This window comes from Panthera leo, chromosome C1, assembly GCF_018350215.1.
Source record: "Panthera leo isolate Ple1 chromosome C1, P.leo_Ple1_pat1.1, whole genome shotgun sequence".
NCBI lineage: Eukaryota > Metazoa > Chordata > Mammalia > Carnivora > Felidae > Panthera > Panthera leo.
The window spans coordinates 106,240,572-106,258,071 of NC_056686.1; the positions used below are offsets into that span (position 1 = coordinate 106,240,572).

At 47.3% G+C, this 17,500-nt stretch overlaps 1 protein-coding gene across 1 annotated transcript; it reads right to left on the bottom strand.

Annotated features, from left to right (window-relative positions):
• Positions 1 to 611: 611 nt before the first annotated feature.
• Positions 612 to 16,325, bottom strand: FLG (filaggrin). The gene is made up of 7 exons (XM_042948648.1): positions 16,188 to 16,325; positions 14,115 to 15,585; positions 13,493 to 13,754; positions 9,227 to 13,432; positions 6,595 to 9,166; positions 4,931 to 5,027; positions 612 to 670 (listed from the first exon to the last, which is right to left on the bottom strand). The coding sequence occupies exons 1-7, from the start codon at positions 16,323 to 16,325 to the stop codon at positions 612 to 614; spliced, it is 8,805 nt and encodes a 2,934-aa protein (XP_042804582.1).
• Positions 16,326 to 17,500: the final 1,175 nt, after the last annotated feature.

Sequence of the window (17,500 nt, forward strand, 5' to 3'; positions counted from 1 at the left end):
CAGGATCGAGGCAGGGGTATGAGGGAGGCCAGCACAGACAGGATCGAGGCAGAGATATGAGGGATGCCAGCGTAGATAGGATCAAGGCAGAGATATGAGGGAGGCCAGCGCAGACAGGATCGAGGCAGGGGTATGAGGGAGGCCAGCGCAGACAGGATCAAGGCAGGGGTATGAGGGAGGCCAGCACAGACAGGATTGAGGCAGGGATATGAGGGAGGCCTGGGACAATGAGAGGAGATTGTTCACTCTCGTGTGAGAGCCTCCCAGACAGTAGTAGTTGTGAACTCCCCTCTCTATAGATGAGGAGGTGCTGGTGCCACTTTTCCCTCCCTCCCAGACTAACTTTTGTGAGCAGCATGGGGCCCACAGTGGAGGCTTGAGCCTCTTACATCAAGGTCCCCTCTCCTGCACTCTGCAGATACTAATGAACTAGGGCAGGTGTGTCTGAGAGCCAGAGAGGCAGTGAGTCCCTCCCTCAGAAGGCCAGCACGGACCACACACACCAAGTCTACTGACCAGAGAGTGCTAAAAAACTTCAGTTCTAGTGAAAATAAGATCAGGCCTCTTTTAACAAGCAGACCAGAGCACACCTAGTTAAAACTCACCACACACTAGACAAAGTCCAAACATTCTCCACGACAGGCAAAGAGAAGCTCTGCAGAGGACTGACCTGAGGGAAAGAACAGCCAAAACACAGCAGCAGAGTGCACACAGCACACACCAAAAACATTTCCTGAAGCACCGGCACTCTCAGGAGCAGGAAACATAGCTACTGTCGAAAGAACAGAAGATAACAAATGTGGGTGAGGATGTGGAGAAATTGGGACCTTTGTGCACTATTGGTGGGAATGTAAAATCATACAGCTGCTGTGGAAAATAGTATTGTGGTTCCTTAGAAAATTAAAAATAAAATTGCTATATGATCTAGCAATTCTACTTCTAGATATATAGCCCAAAGAATCAAATCAGGATCTGACAGAGGTATTTGCACACCCATGTTCATAGCAGCATTATTGTAAATAGTCAAAAGGTAGAAGCGAACTAAATATCCATAGAGGAATGAATAAACAAAATGTGGTATATACAAAGAATGGAGTATTATTTAGCCTTAAAAAGGGAGGAGATTCTGATACATGCTACAATATGGATGAACCTTGAGGACAGTGTGATAAGTGAAATGAGCCAGTCACAAAAAGACAAATACTCTATGATTCTATATGAGGTATCTTAAATAGTTAAATTAATAAAAACAGAAGGTAGATTGGTGATTGCTAGGTGCCAGGGGGAGGGGGAAATAGGGAGTTATTGTTTAATGAGTATAAAGCTTCAGTTTTGCAAGATGAAAAAGTCCTGGAGATTGGTTGCACAACAATGTGAATACACTGTATACTACTGAACTGTGTCCTCAGAAATGGATAAAATGATAAATTTTATGTGTTTTTACTATAATTAAAAAACAGTCTTCTTACTGTGACTTCCAAGATGCTACATGATCTGATCCCTGCTTAATTCTCAAAAATTATCTCTTGCAAACTGTTTTCCCAACCTCCACCCCTGCAACCCCTACACCCCAGGGCACTTAGGGTTGGGAAAAACTTAAGGGATTTGGTTAGAAAATAATTTTTGGCTTTCTTATAGGAGTAGTGAGGCTAGTTCATTACTTCAAACTTCCTTTTTTATATCTAATTCCTTAAAAACCATTTACACCTAAGCCTTCCAACAGAGTTTGTATCATCACCTCGCTATAGCTGTTTCCAAGTCAAATGTCAAGTTACTAATTCAGTGAACATATTTCATTCCTCATTTTATTTGACCATTCTAGGGTACTTGAACTGTTGAAATGTTGATAACACTCTCTCCTTTACATTGAAAAGTACATAGAAATCAGAATCAGGTTTCATATCTTGCTTCTGCTGCCTATTTGTATGTGACTGTGGGTGGCTAATGGTAGGTTTTCTCGATATTCTATCCTTGGTTCTCACTCTTCACCCTCCCATTTCAATCATTCCTATAGCCTCATCCATAATGGCAAACATTTATTGAATGCTTATTATGAGCTAGGCACCATCTTAAGTATTATTCATGTATCACCTCAATTTTCACAACCATGTTAAGGTAGGTACTTTATTATCTATAATTTTTAGGTGAGGGTACCAAGGCATAGAGATCTTGAGTAGTTGCTCAAAGTGCACAGAATATTAATGACAAAGCTGAGACTCTCCCTAGACAGCATTTGGCTCCAAAGTCTGTATTTTAACCAGTTCAGTAAACTACTTCTGTGTGAATTGCTCTGATATGAGCTCTTGTTTGATGTATAGACACACATATCCATTTGCTCAGGAAAGCTCTGCCTGACTCTCTCTTGGGACTCTCAAGCTCACAGTGTCCAAAATGGATCTTACCGTTTTTCCTTCTCTAATCTTACTCTTTACCTCATTGAATGACCTCATCCTTCATCCAGTTGCTGAAGGTAGAATCCTAGGAATAACCTTAGATTCCTTCCCCTTCTCTACCTCCAGATTCAATTGATGACCAAATTCGGTTGACTTCATTGTTCGTATGTTACTGTCATGAAGAGTGGTTCACACTCCTGTATTTCTCCCTTGCACCATTGCCCTCTCACAGACAGGCCTCTTTACCTCTTGTCTTCTCTAGGATAGAGAAGGTCCATACCATTTGATGTAGACATTTGATTAAGGAATTTCTCTGCTCACAATTCTTCTGTAGCTTATCTACTGGGTAAAATCTAAATAACCATTTGTAGTGAGAATTATAGAACAGTGTTTTTAAAACTATTTAGGTGTGAAAGATCAGGATTTACCTTTCTTAAGGGACTGAGACTTTCTTAAAATAAAAATGGTCATTATTGACAATAGCTGAGATATGGAAGCAGCCCAAGTATCCATTGATAGATGAATGGATAAAAAAGATGTGACACATACATACACATATATATATACACACACACATATACATACACACACATACCTACAATGGAATATAACTTAGCCATGAAAAAGAATGAGATCTCGCCATTTGTAACAACATAGATGGACCTAGAGGGTATAGTGTTAAGTGAAATGAGTCTAACAGAGAAAAACAAATACCCTAAGATTTCACTCCCATGTGTATTTAAGGAACAAATGACAAGGAAAAAAAGATACCAAAAAAATTGCCCTTAAATACAGAGAATCTAAAAACACAAAACTTGTAGATATAGAGAACAGAATGGTGGTTGCCAAGGGGAGGGGTGTTGAGAGTAGGTAAAATGGATGAAGGGGCTCAAGAGGTATGAATTTCTAGTTATAGAATAAATAAGTCATGGGGATGTAATGTACAGCATGGTGACATAGTCAGTATTGTAGTGCATACTGAAAGTTGCCAAAAAAGTAAATCTTTAAATAAAGTTTTCATTGTAGGGGCACTTGGGTGGCTCAGTTGGTTAAACTTCTGACTTTGGCTCAGGTCACGATCTCATGGTTTGTGAGTTCAAGCCCTGCATCAGGCTCTCTGCTGTCAGCACAGAACCTGCTTCAGATCCTCTGTCCCCTTCTTTCTCTGGCCCTCCCCACTGGTTCTCTCTCTGTCTCTAATAAATAAACTTAAAAAATGTTCTCATTGTCATAAGGAAAAAAAATTATAACTTTGTATGGTGACAGATGGTACTAGATTTATTGTAGTGATCATTTCATGGTGTACACAAATATCAAATCATTATGTTGTGCATCTGAAATGAGTATAATGTTATATGTCTAGTAGACAACTAAAAAAATTAAGGAGAAAAAAATAAAATGTTTCCAGAAAGTCATCACTTAAAAAAAAAACAGAAAAAAAAATACAGAGGACAAACTAGTAGTTGCCAGAGAGGAGGTGGGTAGGGGATTGAGTGAAATACATATGGGAGATTGAGGGTACACTTATCTCAATGAGCAGTGAGAAATATGTAGAATTGTTGAACCATTATAGTGTACACCTGAAAGTAATATAAGACCACAAGTTTATTATTCTTCAATAAAAAAATAAAAGTGGTCAAACCTTGAATATTGCACCACTGCTAAATTGTTATAAAAAGTTTCTAAATTTTCACCCTTAATTTCTGTGCTTACCTTGCTCTGCACCAAGAACAGTGTGCAGACCAACAATGGAAGGCAGGCCCATACTTTAAGAAGACTTGTCACATGAGACTGGGTGTGAAGTCTGATTGTGAATAATACGCCTATGTTGGTGTCTTTCACTTCCCTATTCTACTACTCTGTATCCCTCTGTCCATCAGATAAACTTGCCATGGATTGGTATACTTTGGAGGAAGTTTATGTGCAGGTAAGAGCGAGCTAGGAAAATGTCTGCACCTTAAGAGTGTCCCAGTGAAAGAAAAACTCAGACATTTAGTTATTTTGCATGAAGATCGTTGATTCACATGTGAGGGATTTGGCTGATTGAGTTAAGGAACAGTCAAAAACACGTTTCATAAGGGAAAGAGAGGACAGAAAATTGTAACTGGGATTTGCCCAGTGAATCTTGCTTGTATCTTTTTGGCTAAACCATTTTCTCTCAGCTAGCAAAGAGGAGTGTCTGGTGATTCCCTTGTTGAGTGGACAGAGATATGAAAGAAAACAATTTCAGTTGTCTATGGGTTCTTCTGAAAGTGCTGAGAGTTATACATACCTGGCTATCTCTGTTGTAATGACTGTCCATCATTCCATCAGTACCTCCACCTTAGTTATGCTAGGTCTGCACTGTTTCCCTCATTGTAATTTCTAGTTCTTCAGCCTGCTAGTTAGGCCTGACTCCTCTAGGGAAGGGCCTCAGAAGCTGAACTAGCTGGTTATGACACTGGAGGCAAGGTGGCAAATTGTGCCACAGAAATGGAGAGAGGAATTGTTTTCACATTCCTGATGGTGCAATTCAGTGAGGCCTGCACAGCTGGTACCTTCTATAGGTTTTGCAGCTTTGGTAGGGGTACCTGGGGACAGCACTTCAAACAGGGAAGGAGGAAGCCGGTAGGGGGTAGTGCCCCCTTCGAGTGGCTTGTGGAGAGCAAGCATAGACAGAATAATGTTTGAGAACACTTAGAAAAAAATGAGCTTGTTTGTTGCTTTTCATTAAATACCTGTCCACATTGGGGATCATTTAAACCTTGGCCGTTAATTTCACTTTATCTTGATCTGTTCAAGTAAAAGTGAAGGAGAGATAGCTTTTGTAAGTACTTTTATAAAACTCAGAATTAGGAGACTTGAGGACTAATTGCTGTTTTGGTATGGATTATTTGTGTGACACATGCATCTGCAGAATGGGAGCATTGGCCTAGATATTCTCTAATGTGCATTCTGGTCTGATGTTATGGAGAGGGAAAACTTGGGTATGGTTCTCACAGAGGGATATTGCTTCTAATGGTAGAACTTGTACACATTTGTACTGTTCTTTCTTTATTTCTTCACCTGCCAGCATCAACTCTTTGTGTTTTCTTTCCAGGGCAGAGAGGGCATTTTCTTTGTTGCTTTTCCTTTGTCAAAATATTTCAGCAAAAAAGTCTCTGCTTTCATTAATCTCCATTGGAAAACAGCTCCTAGTGTCTTTGGAAGAAGGACCTGTGGTTAGTAATTTCTGTGTACTAATCTTGGTTTGACTTGGCTAATACCCACTTGGGTTGATGTTTGGGTAATAATTATGGTGTGATTCATGATTAAGCTAAGCCTTTTTTCAACCTGAAGGTGATTGTGTGGGACAATGATTATGTTCTTTTTTCCTTGGGCTCTTTATTACTTTTGCATGGTGTATAATTGCCATTTGGTCATATATCTTTCTAGTGATATAAGAAAAAGATGTAATTTTGGCTATGGGGAAGTAAGTTTTCTGGGATCTATGACAAATAAGCATAGAAGAGACACATTATGACATATGCCCAATTGTTTATTTTGAATCTTTATGCAATTCACTTTTTTGATTTTAATGAAGCCAGAATAATATAGAATTCCATCACAAGGATAGTCCAGAAAGATGTACTGAGCCCTGATAATAACATTGGAGGTTTGGCCACTAGAACAGTGATTTTATAATTTTTGCCACTAGAACAGTGATTTTATAATATTTTTCACAAAGATCAGTACACAAATCTACAAAGGTCCTAAAATTTAAACTCACAAAAGAAAAATGCTTACTTCAACCCCAACACCCAAAATACTGTGTTTTCTAAATTTAGGTCTAAATAACATTGTTTATTCCCATTCACCATTTCCAAACAAAGGCATAAATCTTCTAGAGAATAAACTAAACTATGCCCAAGGGAAGAAATTGTGTAACTTATTCAAAATAAAATGGTAACGTAAACCCTTTGGAAGTATAATGAGAAGTTTCTTGATGCAAAGTTATGTCTTGTTTCACTTACCTACTCTCAGTATTAATTATTTTTCTATTGGGTTCTCACTCATAATAATAATATCTTTCTAACTGACCAAATCCCAACTGTTTTGAATTATCACTTGAATGACCGTATGTTCGTGACTGCATATTACTGTCTGATATATTGGATGTTATAAATTCATCTCCAGAGTGAGGTCTGTTCCTGAATGGCATATTGGTGTAATCATAACTTACATGACCATACTGAGACTGTCCAAAATCTGAATCAGACTTCCTGCAATTTTCTCTCTGCCCTGGAAGAGACACTGATTTCTGGCAGAAATAAAACCCTGAGTTTTCAGAACTGCCATGTACATTGTCATGTTGTCTTCTTTGAATGGAACTGGACCGTTCCTGGACTGACCCTGACTGAGTATCTGAGTCTTCTGATTGTCCTTCACTGTCACTGGCCTGACCGGTTCTGGATCCCTGGTGTCTGCTGTTACCAGATCCAGAAGAGCTTTGTCCACGTCCAGCACCCGAATGTCTGGAGCTGTCGTCTAACTGCCGAAGGTGACGCCCTTGCGTTTCCCTGGTGGTGGATCCTGACTCTAGGTGGGCAGAGTCTGACTGCCCACGAGAGGCCATCTGCCCTTGACGGGACCCTGAGTGCCCGGATCTGTCTCCTGACTGCTGGTGGTGGCGCCCTTGCCTTTCCCTGGTGTTGGATTCTGGCTCTCGGTGGGCAGAGTCTGATCTCCCATGGGAGGCTGTCTGCCCTTGATGGGACCCTGAGTGCCCAGATCTGTCTCCTGACTGCTGGTGGTGGCGCCCTTGCCTTTCCCTGGTGGTGGATCCTGACTCTCGGTGGGCAGAGTCTGACCTCCCACGGGAGGCCGTCTGCCCTTGACGGGTCCCTGAGTGCCCAGACCTGTCTCCTGACTGCTGGTGGTGGCGCCCTTGCCTTTCCCTGGAGGTGGATCCTGACTCTCGGTGGGCAGAGTCTGACCTCCCACGGGAGGCCGCCTGCCCTTGACGGGTCCCTGAGTGCCCAGACCTGTCTCCTGACTGCCCATGGCTAGACCCATGTTCCTTCCTCAAAGTGGACCCAGACCTTCCGAGGGTGTTTGAAGATTCTCTACCTGCACCTTCTGAATGTCCTTCGCTGTCGCTGGCCTGACTCACACTGGATCCCCGCTGTCTGCTGGCCCCGTATCCAGAGGACGATTGTCCATGTCCAGTGGTTGAGCGTCTGGAGGTGTCTGCTGACCGGTAATGCTGGGGTTCTTGTTGTGCTCTTGTGCCGGATCTTGACTGCCCACGGGAGGAGTCAGTGTGTCCCCGAGAGGATGTCTCTCCGTGATGAGACCCTGATTGTGTGTAGCTGTCCACAGAGTGTCCATGACTAGATCCTTGTCCTCTTGTGGTACCAGAGTCTGACTGTCCATGGGCAGAATCAGAGTGCCCATGATTGTCTCCCTGCCTTTGTTGAGAGTGAGAGAGTCTAGAGCCGTCTCTCGCATGGCCATGGGCAGACCCACGTTGGTTTCCTGAACCAGACCCATACCGTCTGTCCAAATCTTCTGAGTGTCCTTCACTGTCGCTGTCCTGACTGACACTGGACCCTCGGTTTCTCACTGGCCTGGATTCAGATGAGGATTGTCGATGCTCAGGGTGTGAGTGTCTAGAGCCGTGTGCCTGAGTGGATGACAGATGGTGACGAGATCCTTGGTCCGAGTGTCCACCATCGGCTGCCTGACCCTCAAGGGATCCTGCCTGTCTAGAGCTGTCACGTGCCTGCTCAGGGAGGGATCCTTGTCTCCGTCTGGTGCTGGATTGAGACTGCCCGTGGGCAGAATTCAAGTGTTCTTGGGAGGGTATCTGGTAGAAATAAGCCCCTGAGTGCTCAGAACTGCCACGTACATTGTCATGTTGTCTCCTTTGACTGGACCTGGACCGTTCCAAGACTGACCCTGACTGAGTATCTGAGTCTTCTGATTGTCCTTCACTGTCACTGGCCTGACTGGTTCTGGATCCCCGGTGTCTGCTGTTACCAGATCCAGAAGAGCTTTGTCCACGTCCGGCACCCGAATGTCTGGAGCTGTCGTCTGACTGCCGAAGGTGGCGCCCTTGCGTTTCCCTGGTGGTGGATCCTGACTCTCGGTGGGCAGAGTCTGAGTGCCCACGGGAGGCTGTCTGCCCTTGACGGGACCCTGAGTGCCCGGATCTGTCTCCTAACTGCTGATGGTGGCTCCCTTGCCTTTCCCTGGTAGTGGATCCTGATTCTCGGTGGGCGGAGCCTGATCCCCCAAGGGAGGCTGTCTGCCCGTGAAGGGATCCTGAGTGCCCAGATCTGTCTCCTGACTGCTGGTGGTGGCGCCCTTGCCTTTCCCTGGTGGTGGATCCTGACTCTCGGTGGGCAGAGTCTGACCTCCCACGGGAGGCCGCCTGCCCTTGACGGGTCCCTGAGTGCCCAGACCTGTCTCCTGACTGCCCATGGCTAGACCCATGTTCCTTCCTCAAAGTGGACCCAGACCTTCCGAGGGTGTTTGAAGATTCTCTACCTGCACCTTCTGAATGTCCTTCGCTGTCGCTGGCCTGACTCACACTGGATCCCCGCTGTCTGCTGGCCCCGTATCCAGAGGACGATTGTCCATGTCCAGTGGTTGAGCGTCTGGAGGTGTCTGCTGACCGGTAATGCTGGGGTTCTTGTTGTGCTCTTGTGCCGGATCTTGACTGCCCACGGGAGGAGTCAGTGTGTCCCCGAGAGGATGTCTCTCCGTGATGAGACCCTGATTGTGTGTAGCTGTCCACAGAGTGTCCATGACTAGATCCTTGTCCTCTTGTGGTACCAGAGTCTGACTGTCCATGGGCAGAACCAGAGTGCCCATGATTGTCTCCCTGCCTTTGTTGAGAGTGAGAGAGTCTAGAGCCGTCTCTCGCATGGCCATGGGCAGACCCACGTTGGTTTCCTGAACCAGACCCATACCGTCTGTCCAAATCTTCTGAGTGTCCTTCACTGTCGCTGTCCTGACTGACACTGGACCCTCGGTTTCTCACTGGCCTGGATTCAGATGAGGATTGTCGATGCTCAGGGTGTGAGTGTCTAGAGCCGTGTGCCTGAGTGGATGACAGATGGTGACGAGATCCTTGGTCCGAGTGTCCACCATCGGCTGCCTGACCCTCAAGGGATCCTGCCTGTCTAGAGCTGTCACGTGCCTGCTCAGGGAGGGATCCTTGTCTCCGTCTGGTGCTGGATTGAGACTGCCCGTGGGCAGAATTCAAGTGTTCTTGGGAGGGTATCTGGTAGAAATAAGCCCCTGAGTGCTCAGAACTGCCACGTACATTGTCATGTTGTCTCCTTTGACTGGACCTGGACCGTTCCAAGACTGACCCTGACTGAGTATCTGAGTCTTCTGATTGTCCTTCACTGTCACTGGCCTGACTGGTTCTGGATCCCCGGTGTCTGCTGTTACCAGATCCAGAAGAGCTTTGTCCACGTCCGGCACCCGAATGTCTGGAGCTGTCGTCTGACTGCCGAAGGTGGCGCCCTTGCGTTTCCCTGGTGGTGGATCCTGACTCTCGGTGGGCAGAGTCTGAGTGCCCACGGGAGGCTGTCTGCCCTTGACGGGACCCTGAGTGCCCGGATCTGTCTCCTAACTGCTGATGGTGGCTCCCTTGCCTTTCCCTGGTAGTGGATCCTGATTCTCGGTGGGCGGAGCCTGATCCCCCAAGGGAGGCTGTCTGCCCGTGAAGGGATCCTGAGTGCCCAGATCTGTCTCCTGACTGCTGGTGGTGGCGCCCTTGCCTTTCCCTGGTGGTGGATCCTGACTCTCGGTGGGCAGAGTCTGACCTCCCACGGGAGGCCGCCTGCCCTTGACGGGTCCCTGAGTGCCCAGACCTGTCTCCTGACTGCCCATGGCTAGACCCATGTTCCTTCCTCAAAGTGGACCCAGACCTTCCGAGGGTGTTTGAAGATTCTCTACCTGCACCTTCTGAATGTCCTTCGCTGTCGCTGGCCTGACTCACACTGGATCCCCGCTGTCTGCTGGCCCCGTATCCAGAGGACGATTGTCCATGTCCAGTGGTTGAGCGTCTGGAGGTGTCTGCTGACCGGTAATGCTGGGGTTCTTGTTGTGCTCTTGTGCCGGATCTTGACTGCCCACGGGAGGAGTCAGTGTGTCCCCGAGAGGATGTCTCTCCGTGATGAGACCCTGATTGTGTGTAGCTGTCCACAGAGTGTCCATGACTAGATCCTTGTCCTCTTGTGGTACCAGAGTCTGACTGTCCATGGGCAGAATCAGAGTGCCCATGATTGTCTCCCTGCCTTTGTTGAGAGTGAGAGAGTCTAGAGCCGTCTCTCGCATGGCCATGGGCAGACCCACGTTGGTTTCCTGAACCAGACCCATACCGTCTGTCCAAATCTTCTGAGTGTCCTTCACTGTCGCTGTCCTGACTGACACTGGACCCTCGGTTTCTCACTGGCCTGGATTCAGATGAGGATTGTCGATGCTCAGGGTGTGAGTGTCTAGAGCCGTGTGCCTGAGTGGATGACAGATGGTGACGAGATCCTTGGTCCGAGTGTCCACCATCGGCTGCCTGACCCTCAAGGGATCCTGCCTGTCTAGAGCTGTCACGTGCCTGCTCAGGGAGGGATCCTTGTCTCCGTCTGGTGCTGGATTGAGACTGCCCGTGGGCAGAATTCAAGTGTTCTTGGGAGGGTATCTGGTAGAAATAAGCCCCTGAGTGCTCAGAACTGCCACGTACATTGTCATGTTGTCTCCTTTGACTGGACCTGGACCGTTCCAAGACTGACCCTGACTGAGTATCTGAGTCTTCTGATTGTCCTTCACTGTCACTGGCCTGACTGGTTCTGGATCCCCGGTGTCTGCTGTTACCAGATCCAGAAGAGCTTTGTCCACGTCCGGCACCCGAATGTCTGGAGCTGTCGTCTGACTGCCGAAGGTGGCGCCCTTGCGTTTCCCTGGTGGTGGATCCTGACTCTCGGTGGGCAGAGTCTGAGTGCCCACGGGAGGCTGTCTGCCCTTGACGGGACCCTGAGTGCCCGGATCTGTCTCCTAACTGCTGATGGTGGCTCCCTTGCCTTTCCCTGGTAGTGGATCCTGATTCTCGGTGGGCGGAGCCTGATCCCCCAAGGGAGGCTGTCTGCCCGTGAAGGGATCCTGAGTGCCCAGATCTGTCTCCTGACTGCTGGTGGTGGCGCCCTTGCCTTTCCCTGGTGGTGGATCCTGACTCTCGGTGGGCAGAGTCTGACCTCCCACGGGAGGCCGCCTGCCCTTGACGGGTCCCTGAGTGCCCAGACCTGTCTCCTGACTGCCCATGGCTAGACCCATGTTCCTTCCTCAAAGTGGACCCAGACCTTCCGAGGGTGTTTGAAGATTCTCTACCTGCACCTTCTGAATGTCCTTCGCTGTCGCTGGCCTGACTCACACTGGATCCCCGCTGTCTGCTGGCCCCGTATCCAGAGGACGATTGTCCATGTCCAGTGGTTGAGCGTCTGGAGGTGTCTGCTGACCGGTAATGCTGGGGTTCTTGTTGTGCTCTTGTGCCGGATCTTGACTGCCCACGGGAGGAGTCAGTGTGTCCCCGAGAGGATGTCTCTCCGTGATGAGACCCTGATTGTGTGTAGCTGTCCACAGAGTGTCCATGACTAGATCCTTGTCCTCTTGTGGTACCAGAGTCTGACTGTCCATGGGCAGAATCAGAGTGCCCATGATTGTCTCCCTGCCTTTGTTGAGAGTGAGAGAGTCTAGAGCCGTCTCTCGCATGGCCATGGGCAGACCCACGTTGGTTTCCTGAACCAGACCCATACCGTCTGTCCAAATCTTCTGAGTGTCCTTCACTGTCGCTGTCCTGACTGACACTGGACCCTCGGTTTCTCACTGGCCTGGATTCAGATGAGGATTGTCGATGCTCAGGGTGTGAGTGTCTAGAGCCGTGTGCCTGAGTGGATGACAGATGGTGACGAGATCCTTGGTCCGAGTGTCCACCATCGGCTGCCTGACCCTCAAGGGATCCTGCCTGTCTAGAGCTGTCACGTGCCTGCTCAGGGAGGGATCCTTGTCTCCGTCTGGTGCTGGATTGAGACTGCCCGTGGGCAGAATTCAAGTGTTCTTGGGAGGGTATCTGGTAGAAATAAGCCCCTGAGTGCTCAGAACTGCCACGTACATTGTCATGTTGTCTCCTTTGACTGGACCTGGACCGTTCCAAGACTGACCCTGACTGAGTATCTGAGTCTTCTGATTGTCCTTCACTGTCACTGGCCTGACTGGTTCTGGATCCCCGGTGTCTGCTGTTACCAGATCCAGAAGAGCTTTGTCCACGTCCGGCACCCGAATGTCTGGAGCTGTCGTCTGACTGCCGAAGGTGGCGCCCTTGCGTTTCCCTGGTGGTGGATCCTGACTCTCGGTGGGCAGAGTCTGAGTGCCCACGGGAGGCTGTCTGCCCTTGACGGGACCCTGAGTGCCCGGATCTGTCTCCTAACTGCTGATGGTGGCTCCCTTGCCTTTCCCTGGTAGTGGATCCTGATTCTCGGTGGGCGGAGCCTGATCCCCCAAGGGAGGCTGTCTGCCCGTGAAGGGATCCTGAGTGCCCAGATCTGTCTCCTGACTGCTGGTGGTGGCGCCCTTGCCTTTCCCTGGTGGTGGATCCTGACTCTCGGTGGGCAGAGTCTGACCTCCCACGGGAGGCCGCCTGCCCTTGACGGGTCCCTGAGTGCCCAGACCTGTCTCCTGACTGCCCATGGCTAGACCCATGTTCCTTCCTCAAAGTGGACCCAGACCTTCCGAGGGTGTTTGAAGATTCTCTACCTGCACCTTCTGAATGTCCTTCGCTGTCGCTGGCCTGACTCACACTGGATCCCCGCTGTCTGCTGGCCCCGTATCCAGAGGACGATTGTCCATGTCCAGTGGTTGAGCGTCTGGAGGTGTCTGCTGACCGGTAATGCTGGGGTTCTTGTTGTGCTCTTGTGCCGGATCTTGACTGCCCACGGGAGGAGTCAGTGTGTCCCCGAGAGGATGTCTCTCCGTGATGAGACCCTGATTGTGTGTAGCTGTCCACAGAGTGTCCATGACTAGATCCTTGTCCTCTTGTGGTACCAGAGTCTGACTGTCCATGGGCAGAACCAGAGTGCCCATGATTGTCTCCCTGCCTTTGTTGAGAGTGAGAGAGTCTAGAGCCGTCTCTCGCATGGCCATGGGCAGACCCACGTTGGTTTCCTGAACCAGACCCATACCGTCTGTCCAAATCTTCTGAGTGTCCTTCACTGTCGCTGTCCTGACTGACACTGGACCCTCGGTTTCTCACTGGCCTGGATTCAGATGAGGATTGTCGATGCTCAGGGTGTGAGTGTCTAGAGCCGTGTGCCTGAGTGGATGACAGATGGTGACGAGATCCTTGGTCCGAGTGTCCACCATCGGCTGCCTGACCCTCAAGGGATCCTGCCTGTCTAGAGCTGTCACGTGCCTGCTCAGGGAGGGATCCTTGTCTCCGTCTGGTGCTGGATTGAGACTGCCCGTGGGCAGAATTCAAGTGTTCTTGGGAGGGTATCTGGTAGAAATAAGCCCCTGAGTGCTCAGAACTGCCACGTACATTGTCATGTTGTCTCCTTTGACTGGACCTGGACCGTTCCAAGACTGACCCTGACTGAGTATCTGAGTCTTCTGATTGTCCTTCACTGTCACTGGCCTGACTGGTTCTGGATCCCCGGTGTCTGCTGTTACCAGATCCAGAAGAGCTTTGTCCACGTCCGGCACCCGAATGTCTGGAGCTGTCGTCTGACTGCCGAAGGTGGCGCCCTTGCGTTTCCCTGGTGGTGGATCCTGACTCTCGGTGGGCAGAGTCTGAGTGCCCACGGGAGGCTGTCTGCCCTTGACGGGACCCTGAGTGCCCGGATCTGTCTCCTAACTGCTGATGGTGGCTCCCTTGCCTTTCCCTGGTAGTGGATCCTGATTCTCGGTGGGCGGAGCCTGATCCCCCAAGGGAGGCTGTCTGCCCGTGAAGGGATCCTGAGTGCCCAGATCTGTCTCCTGACTGCTGGTGGTGGCGCCCTTGCCTTTCCCTGGTGGTGGATCCTGACTCTCGGTGGGCAGAGTCTGACCTCCCACGGGAGGCCGCCTGCCCTTGACGGGTCCCTGAGTGCCCAGACCTGTCTCCTGACTGCCCATGGCTAGACCCATGTTCCTTCCTCAAAGTGGACCCAGACCTTCCGAGGGTGTTTGAAGATTCTCTACCTGCACCTTCTGAATGTCCTTCGCTGTCGCTGGCCTGACTCACACTGGATCCCCGCTGTCTGCTGGCCCCGTATCCAGAGGACGATTGTCCATGTCCAGTGGTTGAGCGTCTGGAGGTGTCTGCTGACCGGTAATGCTGGGGTTCTTGTTGTGCTCTTGTGCCGGATCTTGACTGCCCACGGGAGGAGTCAGTGTGTCCCCGAGAGGATGTCTCTCCGTGATGAGACCCTGATTGTGTGTAGCTGTCCACAGAGTGTCCATGACTAGATCCTTGTCCTCTTGTGGTACCAGAGTCTGACTGTCCATGGGCAGAATCAGAGTGCCCATGATTGTCTCCCTGCCTTTGTTGAGAGTGAGAGAGTCTAGAGCCGTCTCTCGCATGGCCATGGGCAGACCCACGTTGGTTTCCTGAACCAGACCCATACCGTCTGTCCAAATCTTCTGAGTGTCCTTCACTGTCGCTGTCCTGACTGACACTGGACCCTCGGTTTCTCACTGGCCTGGATTCAGATGAGGATTGTCGATGCTCAGGGTGTGAGTGTCTAGAGCCGTGTGCCTGAGTGGATGACAGATGGTGACGAGATCCTTGGTCCGAGTGTCCACCATCGGCCTCTTCACCCTCAAGGGATCCTGCCTGTCTAGAATTGTCACGTCCTTGCTCGTGTCTATTTTTCCCTCTTCCCTTATGTCCTTTGGATCTTGTCTCCTTCCTTTTTTCATGGGTTTTTCCTGATTGTGTGGATTTTCTCAGTTTTTCTTCTTTTTCTTCTTGTACTTTGTCTTCATCTAAATCATCGTCTTCATCTCTTGTATGGTGTGTATGGTGGTTTTGGTTTTGCTCTGTTGCTTGGAAGTTCTGTCTTCTGTTTGACTCATAGTATGCTGTAGCCAACTTGAATACCATTAGAAAGTACTCAGTGAAGTTGATTTTCTTGTCATGGTCTAGATCAAGAATATGCATGAAGACATCAGCAGTGTCTGGGTCATCTGGATTCTGTACATATGGAAGATACAGGGAGATTACATGAGTGTGATTCACATGGTCAGTTGAATAATCCAACCAATTGGTGATTCTGATTTTTGGTAAGGAAATGTGGGACCATATGTGGTTTTGCATCTTTGCTAATGTTCAGTTTATGATTAGTTACAGGAAAGTGTAGATAATGTACCTAAAAACATATGTTAAATAGTAGTTGTGAAAAGTAATAATTTGGATGGGTCATATTCCTGTTTTTTCTTTTTAATATACATATGTTATGAAATCTATCAGTGCATTGTCTTTTTAGTGGAGCTTGTTAGCATTCTTGAGATTAGGAAACATAATATGAAGAAGTAATTTTTGGTGTTCAGTTTTTGTCATTAAGTATTTATATTTCTTTCATAGAAGATGAATGTGTGTTTGTGTGTTGTGCACATTTTTGTGTGCACATAGTATATCAAATGTGTAAAGAGAGGAAAATAATACTTGTTTTGAATTAAGATGAAGTCTCTTTTCTTTTCCAAAAGTAATAATTTACAAAGACTTCACAGATATTGTCACCATGCTGCTGCAAAACAAACATGATACACCCTTGGATCCTGGCTGATATCCCTTACCTTCAGGACTGGCCGAAACTCTCTTTCCAGGAGCTCCTTCAGTTCTTCCCTGCTCAGTGTGTCAGTCTCCTTGTCTGTTGTTGAGTACTCATGGAATAGGTCGATGATGGCATTGATGTTTTCCAGGAGAGTAGACATCTTTTGGTAGTAAAGGTGAACCTGGAAGGAAGAAATAAAAATGTACTTTTGTGTGTCTTTTCTTCTTATTCTTCTTTAAAAAAAAAAAAAAAAGATTATTTAGTTGAGAGAGAGAGAGTGCGAGCAGGGGAGGGGTGAGAGATACAGAATCCAAAGCAGGTTCCAAACTCTGAGCTGTCAGCACAGAGCCTGATGTGGGGCTTGAACCCGGGAACTGTGAGATCATGACCTGAGCTGAAGTGGATGCTTAACTGACATAGCCACCCTACTGCCTCTGTCTTTTATTTTCCTAAGGTCTTATCAATTATTAGATTGAATTTCCACCTTTGTTTAAAATTAACATTTCATGATGTATACAGTATTTTTAATTGGATAGGGTGGCTTTAATAGCTTCTCAATATTATACATTTTTTTTGTTGTTGTTGACTGGCTTTCATTTTGCCACTTAATGAAGAGCATTTAAGGCATGCTCAATTTATGTAATTGGTGAACAAAGAAATTACTAAGCAGGTCAATAAATCTAAGTAAGCATTTATTTTATAAAAGCATTGTAATGACATCTAAATAAGCATTTATTTTATAAAAGCATTTTAATGACTACTTTAGAAGTTATAAAACCAGACGAAACTAATATGATATAGGAAACAATAATGTGAAAGACATGACTGAAATCAAGCTAAAGTATGTATGGACCCTGGATTATTTTATGAGAGGAAATAGGTGTTAATTCTTGACATTGTTAAACCTGTATTTTGATAAGTTTATGAGTAACCACTAAAATAGTGCAGTTTATAACTTCTCCACCATAGAGAGGAAAAATAAAAATTAAAAAAAAATAAGCTTCAATCAATGCATTGGAAACCAGGAAAGAAGAAAATAAGAAGCATAGATAAGGGAGAGTAAACAGAAAGTGTAAAATATAAAAGTAGGATTACATATAATTTTATCATGAATTATGTATGTGAATTGATCAGACTGGTTGGCTAAAAGACAGTTTGTAAAGATTGAATTAAAAAATACATTTGTATGCTTTTTACAAAAAGAAATTAAGATTTTTTTCAGGCACTGTCATTTATGTTGATATTCCAGACCTTGAACTTATGTGTAATTGTGCTGTCCCCAAAAGTCTGCATCTCAAGGATTGCACTTTCTGACCTCCTCTTATACTCTGATTT